The following is a 25829-nucleotide window of genomic DNA, read 5'->3' as shown; positions in this document are numbered from 1 at the left end:
AGCGAGAAGGAGCCTTGAGCTGGTTGCTGGGACTCCATTAAAAGAAAGCCCTGAGGTAAGGGTGAAGATGGCGCAGGGCCATGGGGAAGTGCCCTAGACACCCCAGAGGGGAAACTAAACTAGAGGGGCCCAGCTGAAGAGCTGTAGCCAGGAAGCCAAGGAGGGCGAAGATATTGTCTCCAGAGAGGGAGCCCTGGGGCGCTGCTCTATCCCGGACAGTATGAGAGAAAGAGTGCAGGCACACTCACTCGGCCAAGCGGTACTCATGAGAGGTGAGTGTACCCCGTTACAGGGGGATAAGTCCTTTTTATTACTGTAGCATTTGCTCTGAATAGCAAGATGATACCTCTGAGAAGGCTGTAAAAAACATTGGGGTTTGGTATAACTGGCCCCTCCAGTAAATTAGGATTTGAAGTTGCCAGGGTGAAGACACCTGAATTTGTAGGAATGTGAGTCTAGACTGGTATTAATTTACCTCTTCTTTTCTTAGGTATTCATTTGTAAAAAGCAATACGAAAGAGGCCTGGATGCTTGAGGGCTGTGCACTTATGCTACAGAGCTCTGAAGCAGTGTTCTCTTATCATTGAAAAGATGAGAACTGCATCCAGAATCTTATATTCAAGGCTCAGAAACAGCCAATACATGCTCTGTATGCCATTCTGGCACTTTTCTAAAACCACTCTCTTGTTCGCCAGGATCTCAGCTTTCATTTTAATAAAAAGCAAACCTAGCTGTTATGGCTGCAAAGAAAACCTTTAAAAAATGTGAACTAAATGAACCTGAAACAGAGATGAGTCTGCAAAGGGCATAGAACAACAGCAATCCTGAACCACTTAAAGGAAGGGAAAGTGATCAGGAACAGTCAGCATGGATTCACCAAGGGCAAGTCATGCCTGACTAACCTAATTGCCTTCTATGACGAGATAACCGGCTCTATGGATGAGGGGAAAGCAGTGGATGTGCTATTTCTGGACTTTAGCAAAGCTTTTGATACCGTCTCCCACAGTATTCTTGCCAGCAAGTTACAGAAGTATGGGCTGGATGAATGGACGGTAAGGTGGATAGAAAACTGGCTAGATGGTCGGGCTCAACGGGTAGTGATCAATGGTTCCATGTCTAGTTGGCAGCCGGTATCAAGTGGAGTGCCCCAAGGGTCGGTGCTGGGGCCGGTTTTATTCAATATCTTCATTAACGATCTGGAGGATGGTGTGGACTGCACCCTTAGCAAGTTTGCAGATGACACTAAACTGGGAGGAGTGGTTGATACGCTGGAGGGTAGGGCTAGGATACAGAGGGACCTAGACAAATTAGAGGATTGGGCCAAAAGAAATATGATGAGGTTCAACAAGGACAAGTGCAGAGTCCTGCACTTAGGATGGAAGAATCCCATGCACTGCTACAGACTAGGGACCGAATGGCTGGGCAGCAGTTCTGCAGAAAAGGACCTAGGGGTTACGGTGGACAAAAAGCTGAATATGAGTCAACAGTGTGCCCTTGTTGCCAAGAAGGCTAATGGCATTTTGGGTTGTATAAGTAGGGGCATTTCCAGCAGATCAAGGGATGTGATCATTCCCCTCTACTCAGCACTGGTGAGGCCTCATTTGGAGTACTGTGTCCAGTTTTGGGCCCCACACTACAAGAAGGATGTGGATAAATTGGAGAGAGTCCAGCGGAGGGCAACAAAAATTATTAGGGGGCTGGAGCACATGACTTATGAGGAGAGGCTGAGGGAACTGGGATTGTTTAGTCTGCAGAAGAGAAGAATGAGGGGGGATTTGATAGCTGCTTTCAACTACCTGAAAGGGGGTTCCAAAGAGGATGGATCTAGACTGTTCTCAGTGGTAGAAGATGACAGAACAAGGAGTAATGGTCTCAAGTTGCAGAGGGGGAGGTTTAGGCTGGATATTAAGAAAAACTTTTTCACTAGTAGGGTGGTGAAGAACTGGAATGGGTTACCTAGGGAGGTAGTGGAATCTCCTTCCTTAGAGGTTTTTAAGGTCAGGCTTGACAAAGCCCTGGCTGGGATGATTTAGTTGGGTTTGGTCCTGCTTTGAGCAGGGGGTTGGACTGAGGTCCCTTCCAACCCTGAGATTCTATGATTCTATGAGCTCTGAGGGGTGTGAACTGCCCCATTCATCTCAGTGAGGTGTGAACTCAGCTGCCCAGTGATTATAATTTCAATGCAATATTGTTAATTCTTTCGTTCCCAGGTAAGAAAGGAAAGGGACGGTCACAATCTGGTCACAAAAATGAGTGAGGTCTCATCTTGGTGTCACGGTAGTTGGCATCCTGGAAAGCACCACTTACTCTTCACCTCCTTGCCCCACCCTCTGCAAGGAGCCCAACGGCGCACAGAGACCATGCACAGTCATTCTGAACAGCTGCACAATCTGCTGAGAGTAGGCAGAGCTTCTTTGATGAGCAGAGCTTGGAAAAGCACCACCACTTCTCTCCTGCCCCTGGCTTATAATTAGAAGATTTCTCAGTGTTGCCAACTCTTGCGTTTTTATTACAAGTATCAGAAAAAATGGTGTTTTTCTTAAAACCCCAGCTGCTGGACTCATGTGGATATGTGAGAATCTCCACTTTTTTTTTTTTTAAAGTATGTTTCTAGCCTTATGGGTCTGAAGAAAAACTTGAAAACCTGACCCAAGTATGGTCTAAAGGTTCAAAGCCATACATTGGGGGTTGATAGTTATGAGCATTGGGCCTCTCTTGTAGTGGCGTATTAGTTTTACAGGGCCTTTTCTCAATCTCCCCAAAGAGACAACACCAAAAAGTAGCTTCCAGCTTCCACAATTTAAATAGGATCCTTAAAGTTTCCTGCTCCCCAATCCCAACAATACACCGGCACTTTGCCTGCTATAATTTGTCAGCCCAGCAGAGATAGTCTACCCATGTTATGCATTACTGTCACACATCAGGTTTTATTTACAGGAATAAATTATTATGCTGACCCATTACAAGAGCCATTTAGTATACTTCAAAATCTCTAGACTGAGATCCTTCTCCCTGCTCTGGCCCCTTTACTCTGGATAAAAGGGCCAGGGTGGTATAAAGTTGCTCCAAAGCCCTGGGTCCTGCCAATGGAGGATTCTCCTAGTACAGATACTGTGGAAAACAGCCATTGAGGACGTGCCTGGAGTGGAGCTTTGGGTGGGAGGGTTGTGTTGGGATAGGGCCATAGCATGCAGTGCTGCAGAGATTCTGGGAAGTGCTGCATCCCTAGGGGAGATGCAGGAGGCTGCTGTAACTTAGACAGACCCCCAGAGCTGTCTAAATTCTGACCGTGCTGAGGAGCAAAAGCCATCTTAGCTCCCCATCCCCTTGGGTTGTGAGTTCTGTGCAGCACCTCACCCCTAGAGTTTATCTTTAGCTTTGTTACAAACACTTGACTCAGTGAAAGCTCATACACCAAAAACCTGCAAGTGAGATTTCACACCGTTAGAAACTGAATTGCTTAAATGCCATCTTTAGTAGCAAAAATATAGCAAAAACTTGCTTTATGGTTAGAGATATCTTCTGCCCCATCCCTAAGAGGCAAACGTTTGTTCAGCAGAGTATTAAAGGAACACAATGATTAAGCATATTTGTACTATCAATTTTTAAAAAAAAGAAAGACATGAGGAGTTACCACATATGGGCAACTCAAATTACATCTCACAATCCTAATTAATTATTAGATTAATTCTGGAGAAGACATCTGAGCATAACAAGTCTTGAGCAATCCCTTAACAAATGAAAAAGCATTCCAAAAATTAAATAATAATGCTGTGTACTTATCATCATTTATTCTTTTTTAATTGATTTAGATTTTTTTTTTAAATCCCCATCCCAGCCTTCCTCTGAAGGAGTAGACAGAATATATAAGTGGAAAATCCATACCATTTGAACAGTGTCCATAAAAAAAAAAATCTAGGAGACTCCCCAGACTCCTGCCTCCCAAACTCCATAACATCCTTGGATGCACAGCCTGGAGAATCTTGAGTGGAACTAGAGGTTATTTTAGCTCTGTATTTGGCATTGGTGAGACCACTGATGGAATACTGTGTGCAGTTCTCGTGTCAACAACTGAAGAAGGATGTTGATACATTGGAGAGGATTCAGAGAAGAGCCACACGAACGATTAAAGGGTTAGAAAACCTGCCTTGTAGCACCAGACTCAATCTATTTAGCTTAACAAAGAGAAGATTAAGAGGTGACTTGGTTATAGTCTATAAGAACCTACGTGGGGAACAAATATTTAATAATAGGCTCTTCAGTCTAACAGAGAAAGATACAACACAATCCACTGGCTGGAAGTTGAAGTTAGTCAAATTCAGCTTGGAAATAAGACATGAAATGTTAACAGTGAAGGTAATCAACTACTGGAACAATTAACCAAGAGTCACTGTGGATTCTCCATCAGACCATTTTTAAATCAAGACTTGATTTTTTCTAAAGGTTATGCTCTAGGAATTATTTTTGGAGAAGTTCTATGGCCGGTGTTATACAGGAGGTCAAACTAGATGCTTACAATGGTCCCTTGTGGACTTGGAATGTATGAACCCTGAAAAGTAATAAGCACTCAAGGCTATGATCCGCACACTGTCAGAATCAGACCCTGGATCAATTTCATACTGCTTTACAGCCAGCGTGTGTCTGGACACCACCAGGGCTACCCGTACTGAGCAACCCTTACCGTGATATAATTGAACAAGTATAACACTCAGAGGTGCCTCGATCTTTTTGGAAGAAGAGCATCAAGGGTTGTTTGGTATGTTCTCATCAGCTACATTTTGCACAATAATTAGCGGCTGCTGTGGGACTGAAAGGAGGAGCCAGGAAGATAAGAGCAGATTGTTTAGCAAACTCAAGACTTTTCACCTCCTTTGTCATTTTAGAGGAAGCAGAGCAGGCCCATCTTGTTACATAAACTGTACAGAAGCAGCATACGGTAAACAAAGCACCAAGAACTTGAGCACTACAGATCCTGACTACTAATTGTTAGAAACCTGGCAATGTCTTTTGTCTTATCCAATGTCAGATTTTTTGACACGGGCCACAAGAGTTTAAGAAAAGAAGCATCAGATTTGATTGGACCCCCTTTTGTTTTCAGATAGGCACTTAGTGACAGGTTTCTGAGTTATCTGAGAAACCTCAACTAGAAAAATCCTGAGCTCAACATTTCATGGGTTAAGATCAAGGTTTCCAGACTTTTCTCTGTCTCTGGAAAGCTGCAACCTGTAAAATTGAATAAGTCTTGTGATAAAGGGCCTGATTTTATTCTGTTTCACACCACTGATTTCAGGGTAGAATTTAGTTCTGAAGGAATGACCTATCAACCTGCCAGATATATGCATTCATGGCCTGAGCTCAGGCTTGATCTCTCCTCAGAAATTTAAGATTCTTGTCTGTATAAATACACCAGGTAGCTAAATGGCTCTTACATTTTGCATGGCATCCTGATACTGCGGCAGTGATGACAGCTGTGACTCAGAGTGGTATGGGGATAACCCTTTTCTTAGAGTCCTCAAATCCCCAGAGCTAGATTTCTGCAAAGACAAAGAAAGAAAATAGGACAATCTGTATTAATCAGAGGAAGGAAAATAATGCTCATTCTGCTTAGAATTCTTTATTAGCTTTTCCTTGTCACCATTTCTATTCTGTGGCCTGTTCCCATAATAACTTTTCCCTGAAATGACGGTTAAAATGACCATCATGGTTAAAATGCTTTTCCTTTCCTCAATTCTGGAAAAACATTATCAAGTGGTTGGAGATTAAGCAGATAGACTGGGCAGATATTTTATTTTGCCCAAGTTCATCTAAATTTCAGATCACTAAAAAAAAAAAATCACATTAATATGCAGAGGGGGAAATTATTCACATGAACTCTGACCTCATTCCTGTAAAATAAAAATGTATTATTAGAAGAAAAGTAGCATGGACCGATCAGAATACACCAGAAACCATTTTCTATCTCTCCTTTTAAGACGACATTGGATATCCAACTGGCAATTGGAGAGTAATAAGAGTTTTTAAAATATTGACATTCTCATTTATGAAAGCTTTTGCGTGTCAGTGACACCATCTCTTGTTTGGCTAAGAATTTCTTGCACACAAAGAGTCTTGAATAAATATTCTACATGTCATACAAATAAATGTTATAAATCACACACATTCTATGGAAAATAATACCCACAATGACCACCAAATGATCATGTATTATAATGGTGCTGCATAATCCCCTTATGAGGGAGTCTCTGTCTAGTTCCCTCACTTGGTGAAGCTGAAATGAGATACACTTAGAACCAGCAGAATTGTTTTTAAAAGATCTAGTATACCTGAGGATGAAATGAAGGATCTGGGATGAGAATTATATCATTTTATTACCATAAACATGCCATTAACTTTATATATTTTAAGAGCATCAAGCAATGCATTGTCCTCTATTTTAAAGCTCTAAAAGCATGACCTTTGGGATTTTTATGCTCCATTAAGACTTTTGACTTGCATTTGCTGCAAAAATGATATTTTCCACTTCAAAAGAACTAAATAAAAACCATTGGTGCAATAAAATTTAATGGAATGTCTCATAAATCAGCTCAGCTGTTCAGACAAAAAAACACCCCAGTAACCCCAGGGGTTGACCATAGCCAAAAGCTTTAGAACTCTTGTCGCTGCAGCGTTGGTGGTGGGTGTAATTCCACTGCTTGGTCCCATTTTACAGCAGAAAAGTTAGGTTCCCTTAGAGCACATTCACCATTTTCCCAACATCGACAGTAGAGATTTTTTTTCTCGCAATGATCTGTTTGGGAATTCTGTTTCTGAGCTCTCAAACACTATATTCTTCTAAAAAAATCCAGTGTGATCTAATGAGTTCACAGCTACAGCCCGCTAACCCTATTCTTTTTACAGGGTGTGCAGAGATGACTAGTCTTCACGGCAGCCAACCTAAAGAATTACTGCCACATAGTTTAACCTGCTAGAAGTGTTTTATCCCTTTGAAGTCAGTTGCCATAGAATGATTTGCACAGATTGCACATTAACACTTTCCTTGGAATTGTAAGATGGCATCAGAAGTGATCATTGTCTTGTTTTCCCAACTTTTGCATTTGACAAGTGAAAAGTCAAAGACTGTAATATTTTGAAATGTAGCTCACTCTTGCAGGTAAAATGTACTTGGAACTGAGGGCAAGATTTACTTCACTGTATAAATGCCTGGGCTTTTTTTTTTGGAAGTTTGAAGGTGAAGGCATTTGGGGAGAAGGGTTGGATAGGTCCATGCAAATCTGATGACAAGACACCTTCGTTTAATGACAATGTCCCATGGGTCTAACGTGTAATCATTTCTTGGCTGATTATATTGAAACAGAGGATTTGTCTTGGCTGGCTGTGCAAGCTACAACCTGCACCTCACCTATCACATATGAACATGTGGCTCCGGCAGTCTCAATGCTGGATCCCATCACTGTGTTATCTACCATTGACCTCCATTTTGCCTTGACATTCCTGGGCATGGTGTACTGCTCCCTCCTGCATCTGTGCATGCACGTGAACAACAAAGGCAAATAGTACAGCAAGGAATTTTAAAGTCCTTGCTGTGTGCTAGAGTGATCACAGATGCATAGGCTCTTATCCGTAACGCTCCAGTCCAGAAGGACAATGCATGCCTTTCTGGGGATTAGAGTGCATGGCCCAACATGTAATTCTGCTGCACTGGAATCTTACAAACTGCACTGATAGAAAAGTGCCACTTTCTGACACAAACATGGAAGGGACTGGGTGAATACAGATAGAGATGGGCAGTTTGTGGCTATTTATTTCTATCTTTCATCATCTCGCTCTCCTGCCACAAGATGAGTTGTTCCCATTGAGAAGGGTCCTGGTACTCTGGACCAAGTGTTCATTTTCTCTAGCACATTACAGGTTGCCCTGACAGCAAAGTCAAAATATCCCTGTGAATGAATCCCCCTTATCCCTGAGTGCCCCCTTGCGGCTGGGTGCCATAATGCCAGGGTTAGTATCCCACTTCCCCTTTCGGGCCCTTAAGCACTCCACAAAAGGCTCTCTTAGCTCAATAATACCCCTCCTGGGGCTAGTTTATCAGGAAAACACCGTGCATGTATCTGTACAAAAGTCCTAAAACATTGTCCATGTATTGCCCCTCAGTGCATATAGTAATTAAGATCCCACAACTTCTAGTTCATCAACATAACACATACCATACTGCAGCATTTTCCACCACATCTGGGCTCTTCTTCAGTCCTCTCCTGTCCTTCTGCCAGGACAGCAACCCCAGCCCTTCCAGCAGGGCAGACAGGCTCCGTGCCCGGCTCCCGGGAAGCTGCCAGCCAGGGCCAGCTCTACTGTTTTCGCCGCCCCAAGCAGCGCGCCTTATTGCCACCGTGGACGGCGGAGTCTGTCCGTGTGCCCTTAGGGTGGCACGCGCGTTTCCGCGGCAGCGGCTATTCGGCGGCAGCTTCTGTCTTCAGACGCTGCGCCGCCGCGGACAGCTGAACATAGAAGCTGCCGCCGAATTGCCGCCATCGCGGAAACGCGTCTGCCGCCCTAAGGGCACACGGACTGCTCCTGCCGTCCGCAGCGGCAATTCAGTGCACTGCTTGGGGGCAAAAACACACGGATTGCCACCCTTTGCAGATTGCCGCCCCAAGCACCTGCTTGGAATGCTGGTGCCTGGAGCCGGCCCTGCTGCCGGCTGAGGGGAGGCCAGGGGGGAAACCACGGCCAATGGGAGCTGCGGGGGCAGCATGAGGAGACCCTGGCCATCCCTCCAGCTCCTAGGAGCCACCTGAGGTCAGCACCACCCGGAACCCACACCCTGATCCCCCTCCCATGCCCTAATCTCCTGCCCCAGCTCAGAACCCCCTCCCACATCCAAACTGCCTCCTGGAGCCTGTACCCCCTCCTGCACCCCAACCCCCTGCCCCAGCCCTGAGCCATCTCCTGCACTTGTCCCCAACCTGGAGCCCCCTCCTGCACCCCAAACCCATCATCCCCAGCCCCACTCCAGAGTCTGCACCTCCAGCTCGGAGCCCTCACACCCCTGCACTCCAGTCCAGAGCCCCCTCCAGCATCCTTAATCCCCAAATCCATGCCCAGAGCCCATACTCCTTCCCACACCCCAATCCCCTTCCCCATCCTAGAGCCCCCTCCCACACTCCGAACCACTGGGCCCCACCCCCCACCTGCACCCCAAACCCCTCATCCCTGGCCCCACTCCAGAGCCCGCATCCCCAGCCAGAGCCCTTACCCCCTCCTGCACCACAAACCCCCTGCCCCAGCCTGTTGAAACTGAGCAAACGAGCAAGGGTGGGGGAGAATGAATGAAGGAGGGAGGGGGGATGGAGGGAGCAGGAAGGGGGCCTTGGAGAAGGGGAAGGGCAAGGGTGTTTGGTTTTCTGCAATTAGAATGTTGGTAACCCTACTTGGAAGCCAGCAGGCTACCCCCTCTGCTGATCTCCTGCCTTCAGCCCTCTGGCTCCCACTCTGCAGCATGGAGACATCAGCAGGAAAGCCCCTCTTCTGCTCCCCTGTTCAGCCCTCTCTGGTCCATGGCTCTCCAGCTTGGGAGTTAGCAGATAACGCCCTTCCCTGCTTTTCTGCCTTCAGCCCTCTGACCCAAGCTCTCTCTAGCTTGGGGAGATCAAACAGCAAACCCCTCTTGCTGCTCTCCTGACTTCCAATTCTCCCTGATCCTTTATGGCCCCGGGTGCTGCCTCACCCCCTTTATTGGCCAAATTGGGGACACCTGTTCTGGTGCAGGAGAGCTGGGCATGCTTCACTTAAAGGTGCCAGCTGCCCTGCGACAATCCGTCTTGCCCAACAATTTAAGGCAACCACACCTTTGCCTGGTCTACACACAAGGTTGCACTGATTTAGCTAAAGATGTGATTTTACACTGATTAAAGAGATTGGTGCAAGCCCCAGCATGGACACTGTTCTGGTTTCAACCTGGTTTATAGCAGTTTAGTTTGTGTTGGTAAATTTACAGGCACAAATTAATCCAATAAAACCGAGGCTCCACACAGGGGTTTTCATTTGTTGAACTAAATCAGTTTTTAAACCAAGTTTAGTCAAACTGGTGCAACGTCTCTGTTTAGATAAGGCTTCTGGTTGTTTCAGTTGTTGCTGTTCATGAGTCTGATCCAATGCTCTGGAGATCAATGTAAAGATGCCCACTGAATTCAGTCTACACTGAATTGGACCCTCAGATACAGAAAAATGGAACAAACCATTGAGAGAACCTTCGACAGGCTGTCAGCATCGGAAGAGTCCAATAGGAAAATAAATGTATTTAGGAAGCAGTGAATGGGTGTTCATGCTCCTTGTTGCTCCGTTGTTCTCTCTCTGAGTCTCATCGTTTTGGAGAAATCCATTTCTATACTAGTGGCCAATCCAGCTCCCATTGAAATCAGTGCAAATGTAAAGTCAGCCGGAGGGATTGAACCACAGACCTCTGGTTCTAAAGCATAACCCTGTGCTGCCTGAGCAAATTCTCCCTTCACAGGATACAAACATCTCTTTGAAGTACAGAAACATAACCACCTCAGTAATGGTCTTTCCAGGTCAGGGGTAAGGCACATTAGTAGAAAATCTTGACCTATTTGGGCTACACTTTCAGTGCTGTTGCTCCAGTCCCTCTCATGAGCACTAAACAGTTCTAGTTTCCTTCTACAATTTTCTTTAAAAGAAAATTTGTTTCAAAATGTAACTTGTTCTATGAAAACTGGTTTCCTCCAACAGCCCATAAAGCACATCTCAGCACCATTATTTCCTGGCTGCAGAAGAAAAGCGTTTCAATCAAACTGGTGCAATTACCTCACAGACATTCATAAACATTTACACATTCATCAGACTTTGCTATCAAGGTCTAAAGCTAACCAAGGAAAAATGTGAATCCCTCATTAACAGGCAATATGAGTAATGATGCATCAAAATGAGAAACTATTACGCCATTTAAACCTAAATTAAAAATCCTGGTATTTGCATTGTTAGTTCACTCACAAAATGAAATCCCTTATTCCCTTGCCCAATTTTCATTACTGAGATGGAAGTGACTCCTAAATTACTTTTCTCATCAGAATGGCATTTAAAAGCACAATTGCTGATCACCTCTGTTCTCCATCACCGTTTGGAGATGATCTTAGTTGCCAGGCAGCAGGTCTTTAGTAAATCACTGTTCAGTAAAGTCATTTTACAAGTCTTGTGAAAGAAAATCCTTCATACGATGAAAAGCTTCACACCACTCAACTTAGTTAGGAGTCAGTCCTGCTTTTAATGGGAGCAGGAGCAAGTCCTTAAAGAACAAGATACATCCTAAAGCACACACTAATCTAAGGCCTAATCCTGCTTTCCATTTTTGTACACAGTACTTCCCATTGGCTTTCTTGGTACGCAAAGAAAGCAGGATCAGGCACATAATATCACTTAAGTGCAAGGTCTCACTCAGCTCCAATCCAACTTCCATTGTAGTCAAACAGTGTGTCCATCAATTACTCAATGTAGAACTCTGTCCCCCGCGAGTGGCTGGGCAACATACAGTCATTGATGAGCCTGGGACAGAACAGTCTTTTAGCTCAGGCAGTAGAGGTTGGTGATTTAGAACCAGAGGTCCTGAGTTCAATCTGCACTGCCACCAACTGACTTATAGGCATGATGTTCATTTGCACCCATTTCAATACATTTCTCCAAAACTACGAGACTCAGAGAACAATGGAGCATACACACCAAACCACTGCTTCCTAAACACATTCATTTTCATGTCAGACACCTCCATCATTGACAGCCCATCAAAGGTTCCCCCAGTGCAGTTATTTACTTATTCTCTGGGAATGACCATACAACATCTTTTACTGTTTAATTAATCCTAAAGTCTTGAATCAGAAAAAGACTTCTAGTGGGCCAGATCCTGAGGTCTATACATGGTTGTTACTCAGTTTAAGCTTTAATGAAGGAAATGAGTCCAACTCTGTCCCCGCTTAAATCAATGGGTATTTTACGCATTCACTTTCGTGAAAGTGGGTATGGAGTTAGACCTTAGTGAAAACTGACTAACGCCATAAGTTTCTCTCTCTTCTAGAATATAGGTCTAATCATTAATAAAATAATAAGAAGAAGTTGAACTGGATGAAAAAATAGGGAACATTTTTCACAACATTTCATTTTTTGTTAGAAATCTCAAATTTGTGACAAATTTCAATCAATTCTAATAATAAACTTTTAAAAACTATTATCACACACCTGAAGTCTGAACCAAAGCCTATTATTCTTTCTAGCAGAGAGAATAAATTGTGACCTGTTACTTTTGACCTGCTGTGATCAGGGTTATTCAATCTGATTACAATGCAAATAGCATGAGAAGATGGATGATGTTTATGTTGCTATTTTAAGGTTAGGGTAACAAGCAGAAACATTTATTTTCCTTTTTCTTTCTGTCTGGTCAGTGCTATTGCTATATTGAACCAACTATGCAGATAAAAACTTACAGGCAAGTTAGACAAATTATCTTTTTAGTTACACTTTAGGCTAACTTCTGCTGGAGAGGATGGAAAAACATAACATATAGGACCTAATTCCTATACACTAGGACAGGGATAGGCAACCTATGGCACGCGTGCCGAAGGCTGCATGTGAGCTGATTTTCAGTGGCACTCACACTGCCCAGGTCCTGGCCACTGGTCTTGGGGGGGGGGGGGGGGGGCGCTGCATTTTAATTTAATTTTAAATGAAGCTTCTTAAACATTTTAAAAACCTTATTTACTTTACATACAACAATAGTTTAGTTACATATTATAGACTTATAGAAAGAGACCTTCTAAAAACATTAAAATGTATTACTGGCACGTGAAATCTTAAATTAGAGTGAATAAATGAAGACTCGGCACACCGCTTCTGAAAGGTTGCTGACCCCTGCACTAGGATATAATAAAATGGATCATTCCTATATTAAAGTTAAACAGAGAAAGACCCAAATTTACTTGATAGCCACCCAGATCTTTCTCAGCATTTATGTATAAGATTAGTAAAGCTATGGAACTATTTAAATAAGAATTATGTTCTAAAATAACCCAGGAATATTAGAAAATGACATTGTCAGCTTCCAATAATCAATGAATTAGCATTCAGAACAGAGCTTATATAAGTGCTCATAAATTGAAAATATTATTCTCTCCTTTGTCGTCAACTGAAATAGCTGAAGATCTCTACAGGAGAAAAAAAGTACATTCTCCATTTGTATCCGCATGCTCTGAAGTATTAGAGCCTTTTCCCTAGGTTGCTCTGTCAGATTGTCTGTTTTTGTTTGTTTTCCTCCTGGGTAATTTTTTCTTCTTTTTACCTTCCCACAGTCTGTCAAAGCTGGCATTTGCTAGTCCCATTTGCATGGAAAACAGAAAGAAGCATCACTCTTGTGAAGCCCTGCGCTGTTGAAGAGCATCTACTAATGATAACTTGCGTGTCTGGAGTTTTTATTTACTGTCAGTGGAGTCCATTCAGGAGGGGATTGGGAAGCACTGAGTGGACAACTGCAGACAATGTCACGGACTCTGGAAATCCCAGTGGGTCATAACTTTTAGACACTGCACTATACGCTTCACCTTTCAACCATTTTAACTTCTTGATGGTGAGCTAGAGAGACAGCAGATTGCATGTTATACCGGTGGGCTCAGCTCATTGCCTGGCAAGGTGAGCCACTACATCAGGAGGTTCCCCCCCATTCCATATGAAAAGGACTTTTCTATAGCAACCTGACAGACATAGGCTCTGATTATGCTTTCATTTATCCCATCCCCTCCATGTAAATCAGGAGTAACTCCATAAAGCAACTGCCTTGGAATGGTGTAAAACTGGTGTAAGATCAGAACTTGGCCTTTAGTCCACTAGCATTCATTTTAAACAGAACAGCAGCGCTTTTACATAGGAAAATGATATTCAGACTGCTGTAAGTTGTGAGCAGAAGCATTATGAAAGGTGAATGGGAAATCTTACACACACACAAAGTATATTTAAGATCCAAAAGCACAAACCAATTATGCACAGAGCATGATATTTTAAAACAAAATAGCTGAGATTCATTTACTTTTGACTTACTTGCTAAGCCTTGCAGTCAAGGCTCTGAGTTTTCCTTGCAAGAATAGAAGAGGCCACTAACACACAACATTTTCTTGAACTGTTACTGGCATTGGTGGTGTCATCTATTCTTTCAGGAGAAATGCAGATTCCTGAACTTGGAGGGTAGCCAAGATTTCTGATCACTTTTAAATGATACCCACAGGTCATAACGTCATAACTGTGTTACACCTGTTATGCAACAGAGCTTTAGAGGAAATTATATCTTAGCATGCAGTAAAACTAAATGCAAAGGATCCTTAGATCTGCTATAAACTCAACAGTTGCAATATACTATTTTTGTCAACACCATTGTAAAAGATTTGCCTCTAAAGCGTGTACACGTCACACCAGCATCCCAACCTCTAGAGAGATGGACAATTTCCATTTTTAGTGTCTGCTCCACTCTTATTGTCTAATTTAAATATTTAAGGTGAAATGCACCCCATCCAGTGAGTCAGGACAAGACATCTGGACCATTTAAACGCTTAAGGGACTTTATTGCTCTATAGCCCTGGCCCTCTCCATAGGGGCTAATTTCACTCTGGTTATTTTGGCTTCACTCTAAAGGTCCAGAACACCACTTAGGCTTCAGGTAGGAGACCTGTGGAAAGTTAGCACTCTGAGTGCTGGAATCCTGATTGGCTGGGTATATGGAAGCACTCTGATTTTAGTTGTGGAGGAAGTAATGGTAAATCGGAAGCTGATTAGCTCAGGCTCTTGTGCAGGTAAGTAAAGGAGGTGGCTGGTGGGAGGAGGGAGGTTGGGTTGTACAGGTGGGTGGGAACCAGTATATAGGAGGTTGGTGGAACTGGGACCAAAGTTCAGTGTGTGTGTGTGTGTGTGTGTGATGGATAGAATTAGGGTTAGGTAGAAAAGAGAGTGAAAGAACATGTCTGTGTTGTAGTGTAAAGATCCCTCAGACTTGGGAGGAGGTAGGAATGAGCTCATATCTGGGGACACGGGTCAGGAAGCAGATTAGACAAGTGAGGCTGGTGAAGAACTGGACAGTCTGAGCGGCCGAGTTCCTTCAAATTTGACAGCTAAAAGTGGGGTGGGGGATATCAGAAGCTGGAAACACATGTTGTCATCTGCAGTGTCTAGGTGCAATTTACTGAGGAAGGCCTGTAGATCATTCTAAGCGTTAATTTAGGGAGCGGGCAATGTGCTTATGGACAGCAGTACAATACATTATCCAAGTCACCTTCCTGTTGCTGTGGTGTATATACTTCACCACCTACTGGAAGCAATTCACTGCACCATAATTGTTCTAGTAATTGAAATTGCCTCAATTTTGACACTCAGCAGTCAGTTGTTTGCATCTGGGTAATTAAATGGAAGATTTAGTTTGAAAGCTTTTGCTATTATTCCAGACACACACTGGTCCAGAAGCCATTTAGCTGTGAGCTCCTCGCACTGGCACATGGCTTTGATTTGAATAGTAATTTTTGATAGTACAGTCTGAGTTTTGACAGACTTACCCATATCTTTATTACCAGTGCAGAGCAGAAGTTAGAAATAATTAGGAGTGCATTTAATACATTCAGATGATTAAAAATGGAAATTGCCAACATGAGCCTCTGAAAGAAAGATCCACCAGTGCACCAAACAGCCATCACCAATACTCAGAGGCAGTCCCACAGATCCCAAAAGCTCACAGCTTATAAATGTATTAGATCTCGCTACCTTAATGAAATTTCTTGGCAAGCTGTTGCGGTCAGCCAGCTAGGAGGGAACAAAAGAATATTATACAACTTAAATCTTATTTAATATAAAAGACACTTTATTGTCATGGTAAACTTTAATCTTTATTACAGATTACTAAAATAGGACCTTTTTAACATTCAGGCTTTGCAAGATAATATTTGAACTCAAAGGCCTTTACAAACATTGATAAATTAAGACTCACAGAACTCCTTATCAGACAAATAAGCATAAATAGCCTAATATCCCTATTTTAAAGATGGGGAACCTCAGACAAAATTGGCCAAACTGTTATACCCTTACTTGTACTGAATAACACTTTACCTTACAAGAACTCCTCTTGAATTCAATAGCCATACCTGTGCTATAATAAAATATTCAGCATGATTAAACTCAGTGTTACATCATTGACTTCAATAGAGTTACGTCGGATTTAAATGGATGTAAGTAAAATCAGAAAAAAAAGGCCTTCAGTGACTTGTCCAGGATCCCACAGCAAGTCAGCGGAAGGGCTGGTGACAGAACCAAGAATTTCTGCCTCCTGGCCATGTTCTCATATCACTAGGCCTGACCACAAGAACAAGGGGCAACATTCTGTGCTGCGCCTCTTAAAAGGAACGTGATTAGGCAGCGTTAAGCCACCTTTACAGCCCCTAGAGCAACATAGACCATCTTGGGTGGCTATCTAAGCAACCTATCCCCAGCTGCCTATGGACTGCAGCACTGCCCAGAATCCCTGCAGCATTAAGTGTTGTGACCCCACTCTCAACATGCCCTTCCCACCTCCAGCTCTGCCCCTCCCTGCACGCCCTCAGAAGACAGTCTTATGGCTGTTTTCCATATTGGCTGCACCAGAAGAACTCTCCACGCAGGGGCGGCTCCAGGCCCCAACACGCCAAGCGCGTGCTTGGGGCGGCATGCCGCGGGGTGTGCTCTGCTGGGCGCCGGGAGGGCGGCAGCCAGCTCCGGTGGACCTCCCACAGACGTGCCTGCGGAGGGTCCGCTGGTCTCGCAGCTTCGGTGGAACATCCGCAGGCATGCCTGCGGGAGGTCCACCGGAGCCGCGGGACCGGCGACCGGCAGAGCACCCCCCGCAGCATGCTGCCGTGTTTGGGGCGGCAAAATGGCTAGAGCCGCCCCTGTCTCCACCTGTTCAATACAGAGCTTTTATGGGTCCTCAACACCACCGTTAAGGGTATGGAGGGGGATAAGACTCTTCCTAGGAATACAGTTTTGACTGGAATAGACTTAATTTGATGATTGAGACAGACGCTTTGCATACAAGTTGTCAGCTAGCTTCACACAAGGAACATACATAATATGGGTAAGATCTTCAAAGCCGTCTAGAGTATTTAGCCATCCAACTCCCACTAAAATTGATCTCTGTCTCTCACTCACACACAGACACACACACACACGTACGGATGGCCGGAGTTGACACACATGCACTATTGTATGGATGGCCAGGGTTGTCAGTAGGGTAATGCTCTCAAATCCGGATTAACAGAGTCACAGAGTTTAGGGTCAAAAGAAACCACCAGATCATCTAGTCTGACCCCCTGTACATCACAGACCACTAATAATCACTAACCCCAACAATCAAAATTAGTCTAAAGTATTACAGTCCACAGGCGATTAAATTACAGTGTGCCACCAGCAGAGAACAGACAGGACCGAGGTGCACCAATGCCCAAGGCCCCCACAGCGGCAGGGAATGGATTAAGTGAGATATACCCAGATGATCTTGGCAAGTGACCTGTACTCTGTGCTGCAGAGAAAGGTAAAAAGCCCCACGGTCACAGCCACTCTGACCTGAATACAAGAAGCAATCCCCTGGATTGTATACTCTGGCCACAATGCACCAGCACACGTAAAATGGCACAAACAATGTTGGCCATATTGCTTCTGCAATTTGCAGTAGCTGAAACCATCAGCATCCTCAGTCAGGACCTAAATGGAGGCTGCACATCTTTATCTGGCTTCAAGGCAGTCCCTTCAGTGCTTTTCAGCTGCATTTTTAAATGCCAGTAAGTAAACCCCAAGCCATTACTTCCTCAGCTCCCATCCTACCATCTCCCCTACAATCCATCATGATGTTAACTAAAAACTGAATTAAGCTTCAGCCATTAAAGATACTGTTACCAATCATGCTTCAGCAAAACACATGTATGACGTTAAGAACATGTGCTTAAATTGACACGAGTATTGGGTATTTTGGGACCTGACTGTTTATTGTTTGGGTGGGGTTTTTTTAAAAGGAGAGAAACTTCTCAAAATACTGCAGATGAAAGGAAAGTTAAGGGATGAAATTAAATACCGCTCTGTTTAATATCTTCTATGTCATGTATAGCCCTTTTAATCAGCAGATCTCAAAGTGCTTTTCAAAAAAGGGCACTATTATTATCCCCATTTTACAGACAGGAAAATAGAAGTGCAGAAGATAACCTGACTTTCCTACGGTCACCTAGCAAGCCAGTGGCAGAGCCGGGAAGAACAACACAAGTCTCTTGAGCCCCTATCCAGTAGGCAACTGGGGAAGCTCAAGTTAATTTCACAGGTGACACACCCAAACTCCTTCTGTGTTTCTCTCTTCTGGAACAAGATGACAACTGTGGGAACAAGATGCAGCAGGGGCCTTTGAGAAAAAGTGGCACAGGAAACAGCGGGGGTTCCAATGAAAAATACAGAATTTATTTGTCTCTGTGTGTGTATTTAGATTTTTAAGATAGGGCTGGATCTTGGCCTTACACAACAGCAAATCGGGAGTAACTCCTCTTGTGTCAATAGGTGCAAAAACTATGAGAACTGTGAGAACTGAGAGAACAGAATCTGGCCCATACATTTCAGATTGGCTTTTGCTTGAGTGGTAAATGAAGATTTGAAGAAGCAAAACAGCAGATGTCATTTGGTTAAAGTGCTGAAAATTGGAGTTCTTAATTGACAGAGGAGAGATAATACTGTGGGGAAGCATTAATGAATAGCAGGAGATTGTTAACAAGAGGTTTAGAGGAAGATTTCAGCATGTAAAACTCTATTGTAAAAATATTTGTTATCAGCATGTCCATGGGGTATAAGCAATAAAAAACAGTGCCAGTTACAATGCTCTCTGTCCTCTGTAGAAACTGAGACAGGGAGCTTTAATACATCATTAACATTCAAGAACGGTTGTCTTGTCTTTTCATTTTTATACCAGCAGAGAAAGATCAGCCCAATAACTCATGTGATGCTCAAGTAATCAGCTCAAATGAAAATACAGTATATAATTATAATCACCCAACTGGCAATCTTTGCTCAAGAGTGAGAGACCAAGGACTGGAACAGCTGAGGTTGGTGCTGGGGCTCAGATCCAGGGCTTTTAGTCTCTTACATCCATAAGTACTGTATTAAAATACAAAATGGAGTTGTTTCCATTGTTATTCAGCGGCTGGTCTGTGGCTTGTATGCAATGAGTTTGGGAGTTTCAGACCAGTGGAAGGTGTCTACAGCACAACAGTCAGCTCCACAATCAGCCCCTTTTGTTGGCAAACTCATGGAGAAGCCAAGGACTGAGGCACCAATTCAGCAAGATGCTTAAATACATGTATAACTTTAAGCCTGAGAGTAGTCTCATTGGGCCACAATCTCCAGTCTCCTTTGACCACTTTGCCCCGCTCAGGTGGGGCAAAGTGGATCAATTCCAGCCAAAAAGGGTCATTGGAGAATTCCTCTTGCAGAGGAGAACAGCTCACAAGTATCATCTCAACTAGGGTGACCATCCCAATATTTAGTTGTTTGTCCCGCGTCCTGACCAATATACATTTTGCTTCAGCGGCGCCCCCTCATATGTCCCGATATTTTGTTCTTGTCATCTGGTCACCCTAAGCTCAACAGAAGCAGTGAAGCTGGCACCTGTGCTAAGCTGGTCTCCAAACCCCGTATGGGGGTGTGCTGGGAAAGGGATGGAGCAGTGGTGGGGCAGGAACATAGATTCCAAGGCCAGAAGGAGTAGAGCTGATTCTCCACTAGGGTAAATTAGACCAACCCCTCAGTTGTTCTAACTAAAGCTGGGACCATATCTACATGCACTAACCCAAGCTCAGATGCAGTGAAGAATTGAGCCTATTGCCTTCAATAGGATTACTAAAGTGCTTAAAGTTTTTCATGTTCTTAAGTATGTTGCTGAACTGGGCCTTGAATGGCCAGAGAAAATTAGCTAGAGCTAGACAAAAACAATTATGATGATTTTTCATGGGATATTTTGATTTTTTTTAATTTATTTATTTTAATTTCCTACAAATCTCTTAAGGTTTTTGTTACTGTTAATTTATGAAAAATCCAAACTGGAAAGCTAAGAATTCTTCATTTTGAAAACCATTTTTGGTAAAAAAAAAAATGATTTTCAAAAACAAAATTTGTCCTGAAAGCCAAACTGGAAAATGAAAATTCTTACCAAAAATTTCAATTAATTTTTAATTGTAAAAACAAATTAAATTTTCCACAACAATGTTTATTTTGGTCAAAAAGGCAATTTTTCCTTAAAAAAAAAATGTATCGATGATAAAAATTTAACCAGCTTTGGAATTTGCTCTCTTCCCAGCCCTATAGGACGTCTCTCCTGGTCATGGCTGAGACATCTGAGAAAGACTGTAGGGACAAATGGTTAGCCAACTTCAATGTCTAAGGTTGTTAATGAGACACATCACAAGGATTAAAATTCTCTCATGCACAAAAAAGCAGAGATCGATATTTCTCTATATATTCCCCTGAATTCTTTTCACATTGTTGATCTTGAATTTCTCTCAGAATTAATCTTGAATTCATAACTGAACTTTTTGGAAATGTTCATCTTGAATTCTTTCAAGCTAATCCTTAGCTTTTCTGTACCATTCTTTGAATTTTTTCAGACTTAACCATTGAGGTCTGTGTGATTTGCACCTCTTTATGCATTATAAAGTTATATGATATTACCACTTCATAGCCTTTCATATTGTGATTAACTGGCCTTTTTCAATCTCTGTCTCCATAAATGAACAAAAGTGGCTTCTAATAAAATTATTAAAAAGTTGTTTAAGCACAGAATATGACTAAGCCTGTGTTCACAGCTGGAGGTTAAACCGAGCCTCATTAAATACAATGTTCTTGCACTTCTCCCACAGCAGGAACAAATGGGGCATGGAAGAGCTTTGACCACCGCCATCCCTCCACCTCTCTCTCGCTCTCTCACACACACACACTCAAACGCACACACCCAACCCCAACATTTCAAAAACCACGAGTCAAGAAAGCATAGGAATGGCTTACAAATATGAATAAATAAATTTTTAATTCTTTTCATCTGTCTTCTAGTTTCACATCCTTTAGGATACATTTGTGTCACATTTTCTCCACAGCCGTGAGGGCTAGAAACACACTTTATTTGTAAATGAAAGCTGAGATTCTCACATAATCACTTGACTCCAGGAACCTTTAAAAAAACAACAAATATTATGACATTCACAAGATCACAAGAGTCAGAAACACTGCACACCCACCCAAGCTTTACTCCCAGCAATGTAGGCCACTTTACAATTGTGTTAAAGTTTGCAGTTGTTTTTTTATTTATATCTAATTTGGAGAACCCCATCCACACGAGTATGGGCTAAGCAAGTACTTCCTTAAGCAGCAGTCCAAGGTCTTGATTCAAAGCCCATTGAAATCAATAGAGAGTCTTCCATTGACTTAATGGGTTTTGGATCCAGCTCCCAAAGAAAGGCCTGTAGTATCTCAACTTCCTTTTTCTCTAAACTGCAGTTAGCAGCATTTCTAAACCACTCTTATAAAGCTGAATGGCTCTTCTTTTGAAAGAACGTTTTGTTCAATAAATATGTATTGCTTTTTAAAAATTTCTGCTTACTGGGTTCCAAAAGATAATTAATTAGTCATATTAATCAATCTGGGCATATTAAATCAGCAGAGAAGGAGCAGGAATGAAAAGCACTGATGTAGACACTAGTACTCTTACATTTTCTGTGCTACATTTTCATGAAGCTCTCCACCAACACTGCTGATCCCACATTTGTGTGCACATGCAAAACCTGTACTTGCATGTGTAAAAGAGGCACATGTGCATGCAAATGAGGATTTGTATATGCAGTTCAGATGCATAAGTCAGTTTTGAAGGGTACAGCTAAGGTGGCCAGGTGCCCAGTTTCCGACTGGAAAGTCTGGTCGAAAAGGGGACCTGACAGCGTCCGGTCAGATCTACTGACCACACACCCAACATCCAGTTACTGAGAACAGAGGAGGTGGAGTGGCGTCAAGCCATCACCCACATCAGCCCCTACTCAGCCAGGGCTGCCTCCTACGTTTGTCAGGCAGCTGCAGCTTCCCAGCCCCACCTCCACAGGCAAGTCCCTTCTGACCCGGGTGAGAGGTGTGGGAGGGGAAGGAAAGGGGGAAAGAGGGGTGGACGGGGGCAGGGCCTCAGGAGAAGCTGGGCAGGGGCAGGTCTCAGTGGAAGAGGTGGGGTGCTTGCTGCTTGACTGAAATATACCGTCTGGTCTGTTTGTTTGGGGGGCTGTATGCTGAGGCTAGCGGCCTGCTAGGCAAGGCTGAGAGCTTCTTAACGAGGCTTTGATCCCTAAGTTCCTTAGCACCCATCAACCCTTAACCAGGGGGCAGGGCTACTCAGGAAGACTTTAAAAAGCCCGCTCCTAAGCGACCAGAGGGGCTACCCTATTTATTGCACCCAATGCAACCTGCCCTATGGGCAGGTGGCATATGTATGCATTCGGTACAAGAACCACCAGGCCCTCAGAGACTGTGTACGGGCTTTGGAGACCATAGTGGCTGAACTGGAGGAGCTCAGGGAGACGGAGAGGTACAGAGATGAGAGGTACATAAATGAGACTTTCCAGGACACAGTAGAACGGTCCCATCCCCGATCTGACAGCCTCTGTGCTGTTGAGAAGGATGAAAGCCTCAGGGAAGGAGAACATCCAACTGGAGCAGGTGGAAACAATCCCATAGTTGGGACCCTCCTTCCAGATGATGTTGTGGTATCCTCTCGCACTGAGGATACTTCTCTGGGGGAGGGAACTCCAGTTATTACGAAAAGACAGGTATTAGTAATGGGAGGTTTGATCACTGGAAACAGATAGCTAGAACAGGTCGTGCTGGTGGGGGTGTGGCACTATATGTGAAAGAAAGCGTAGAATCAAATGAAGTAAAAATCTTAAATGAACTAAACTGTACCATAGAGTCTCTATGGATAGTAATTCCATGCTTGAATAACAAGAATATAGCAATAAGGATATATTACCAACCACCTGACCAGAATGGTGATAGTGACTGTGAAATGCTTAGGGAGAGTAGACAGGCTATAAAAATAAAAAACCCAATAATAATGGGGGATTTCAACATGTCACCTCAAGATGAGATGCAGAGATAAAGTTCCTTGACACCTTAAATGACTGCTTCTTGGAGCAGCTAGTCCTGAAACCCACAAGAGGCAATTCTTGATTTAGTCCTAAATGGAGCACAGGATCTGGTCCAAGAGGTGAATATAGCTGGACTACATCGTAATAGTGACCATAATATAATTAAATTTAACATCCCTGTGGCAGGGAAAACACCACAGCAGCCCCACACTGTAGCAGTTAATTTCAGAAAAGGGGAGTACACAAAAATTAGGAAGTTTGTACCTTTTAATTTCTGTTTCACTATGTCAAAAGTGAAATCCTTGCAAGCTGCATGGAAACTTTTTAAAAGACACCATAATACAGGCTCAATTTAAATGTATACCCCAAATTAAAAAACAGAGTAAGAGAACCAAAGAAGTGCCACCGTGGCTAAACAACAAAGTAAAAGAAGCAGTGAGAGACAAAAGGCATCCTTTTAAAAGGGAAAGTTAAATCCTAGTGAGGAAAATAGAAAGGAGCATAAACTCTGGCAAATGAAGTGTAAAAATATAATTAGGAAGGCCAAAAAAGAATTTGAAGAACAGCTAGCCAAAGACTCAAAAACTAATAGCAAAAGAATTTTTAAGCACATCAGAAGCAGGAAGCCTGCTAAACAACCAGTAGGGCCACTGGATGATCGAGATACTAAAGGAGCACTCAAGGATGATAAGGCCATTGTGGAGAAACTAAATGCAATCTTTGCATTGGTCTTCATGGCTGAGGATGAGAGAAAGATTCCCACACCTGAGCCATTCTTTTTAGGTGACAAATCTGAGGAACTGTCCCAGATTGAGGTGTCATTAAGGGAGGTTTTGGAACAAACTGATAAATTAACAGCAATAAGTCACCAGGACCAGATGGTATTCGCCCAAGGATTCTTGGAATCTTGAAGGAATTCTAATGTGAAATTGTAGAACTACTAACCGTAGTTTGTAACCTATCATTTAAATAAGCTTCTACACCAAATGACTGGAGGATAGCTAATGTGACATCAATTTTTAAAAAGGGCTCCAGAGGTGATCCCAGCCATTACAGGCTTGTAAACCTTACTTCAGTACCAGGCAAACTAGTTGAAACTATAGTAAAGAACAAAATTGTCAGACACACAGATGAACATAATTTGTTGGGGAAGTGTCAACATGGTTTTTGTAAAGGGAAATCATTCCTCACCAATCTACTAGAATTCTTTGAGGGGGTCAACAAGTAAGTGAACAAGAGGGATCCAGTAGATACAGTGTACGTAGATTTTCAGAAAGCCTTTGGCAAGGTCCCTCACCAAAGGCTCTTAAGCAAAGTAAGCTCTCATGGGATAAGAGGGAAGGTCCTCTCATGGACTGGTAACTGGTTAAAAGATAGGAAACAAAGGGTAGGAATAAATGATCAGTTTTCAGAATGGAGAGAGGTAAATAGTGGTGTCCCTCCAGGGGTCTGTACTGGAACCTGTCCTATTCAACATATTTATATAAATGATCTGGAAAAAGGGATAAACAGTGAGCTGGCAATATTTGCAGATGATACAAAACTACTCAAGATAGTTAAGTCCTGAGCAGACTGTGAAGAGCTACAAAAGGATCTCACAAAACTGAGTAACTGGGCAACAAAATGGCAGATGAAATTCAATGTTGATAAATGCAAAGTAATGCACATTGGAAAACATAATTCCAACTATACAATGATGGGATCTACATTAGCTGTTACCACTCAAGAAAAGAGATCTTGGAGTCATTGTGGATTGTTCTCGGAAAACATCCGCTCAATGTGCAGTAGCAGTCAAAAAAGTGAACAGAATGTTGGGAATCATTAAGAAAGGGATAGATAATAAAACAAAAAATATCATATTGCCTCTATATAAATCCATGGTACACCCACATCTTGAATACTGTGTGCAGAGCTGGTTACCCCACCTCAAAAAAGATATTTTGGAATGGAAAAGGTTCAGAAAAGGGCAACAAAAATTATTAGGAGCATGGAATGGCTGCCATATGAGAAGAGATTAAGGAGACTGGGACTTTTCAGCCTGGAAAAGAGATGACTAAGGGGGATATGATAGACGGCTATAAAACCATGACTGGTGTGCAGAAAGTAAACAAGGAAGTGTTATTTACTCCTCATAAGAATTAGAGGTCACCAAATGAAATTAATAGGCAGCAGGTTTAAAACAAACAAAAGGAAGTATTTTTTCACACAATGCACAATCAATCGGTGGAACTCCTTGCCAGAGGATGTTGCGAAGGCCAAGAAAGACTATAACAGGGTTCAAAAAAGAACTAGATAAGTTCACAGAGGATAGGTCCATCAATGGCTATTAGCCAGGATGGGCAGACATGGTGTCCTTAGCCTCTGTTTGCCAGAAGCTGGGAATGGGCGACAGGGGATGGATCATCTGAGGATTACGTGTTCTGTTCATTCCCTCTGGGGCACCTGGCATTGGCCACTGTCGGAAGACAGGATACTGGGCTAGGTGGACCTTTGGTCTGACCTGGTATGGCCGTTCTTATGGGGCATGGGTGGGGACTCAGGGGGAAGGGGCAGGGCAGGGGAGGTACCGGCACTCCTGCTGTAGTGTCTGTTTTTTAAATATTACCGATTTGGCAACCC

The 25829-nt window shown here is 43.1% G+C and overlaps 1 protein-coding gene across 2 annotated transcripts in view; it reads right to left on the bottom strand.

Moving 5' to 3' along the window:
• Positions 1-25829, bottom strand: part of CCDC85C (coiled-coil domain containing 85C) — a 161632-nt gene that overhangs the window by 23907 nt on the left and 111896 nt on the right. The window contains exons 3-4 of one of the 2 annotated variants that reach the window (XM_045016927.1): positions 15796-15834; positions 5430-5534 (exon numbers count right to left, since the gene is read on the bottom strand). In XM_045016927.1, the coding sequence (XP_044872862.1) occupies positions 5430-5534; positions 15796-15834 (144 nt within the window). The remainder of the gene's footprint in view (positions 1-5429; positions 5535-15795; positions 15835-25829) is intronic. The other variant, XM_045016928.1, reaches the window with a different exon arrangement.

This window comes from Mauremys mutica, chromosome 4 (genome assembly GCF_020497125.1).
Source record: "Mauremys mutica isolate MM-2020 ecotype Southern chromosome 4, ASM2049712v1, whole genome shotgun sequence".
In the NCBI taxonomy this organism is placed as follows: domain Eukaryota; kingdom Metazoa; phylum Chordata; order Testudines; family Geoemydidae; genus Mauremys; species Mauremys mutica.
Note: the sequence above shows the minus strand (reverse complement) of the source record. Positions and strands in the feature narration are given on the sequence as shown.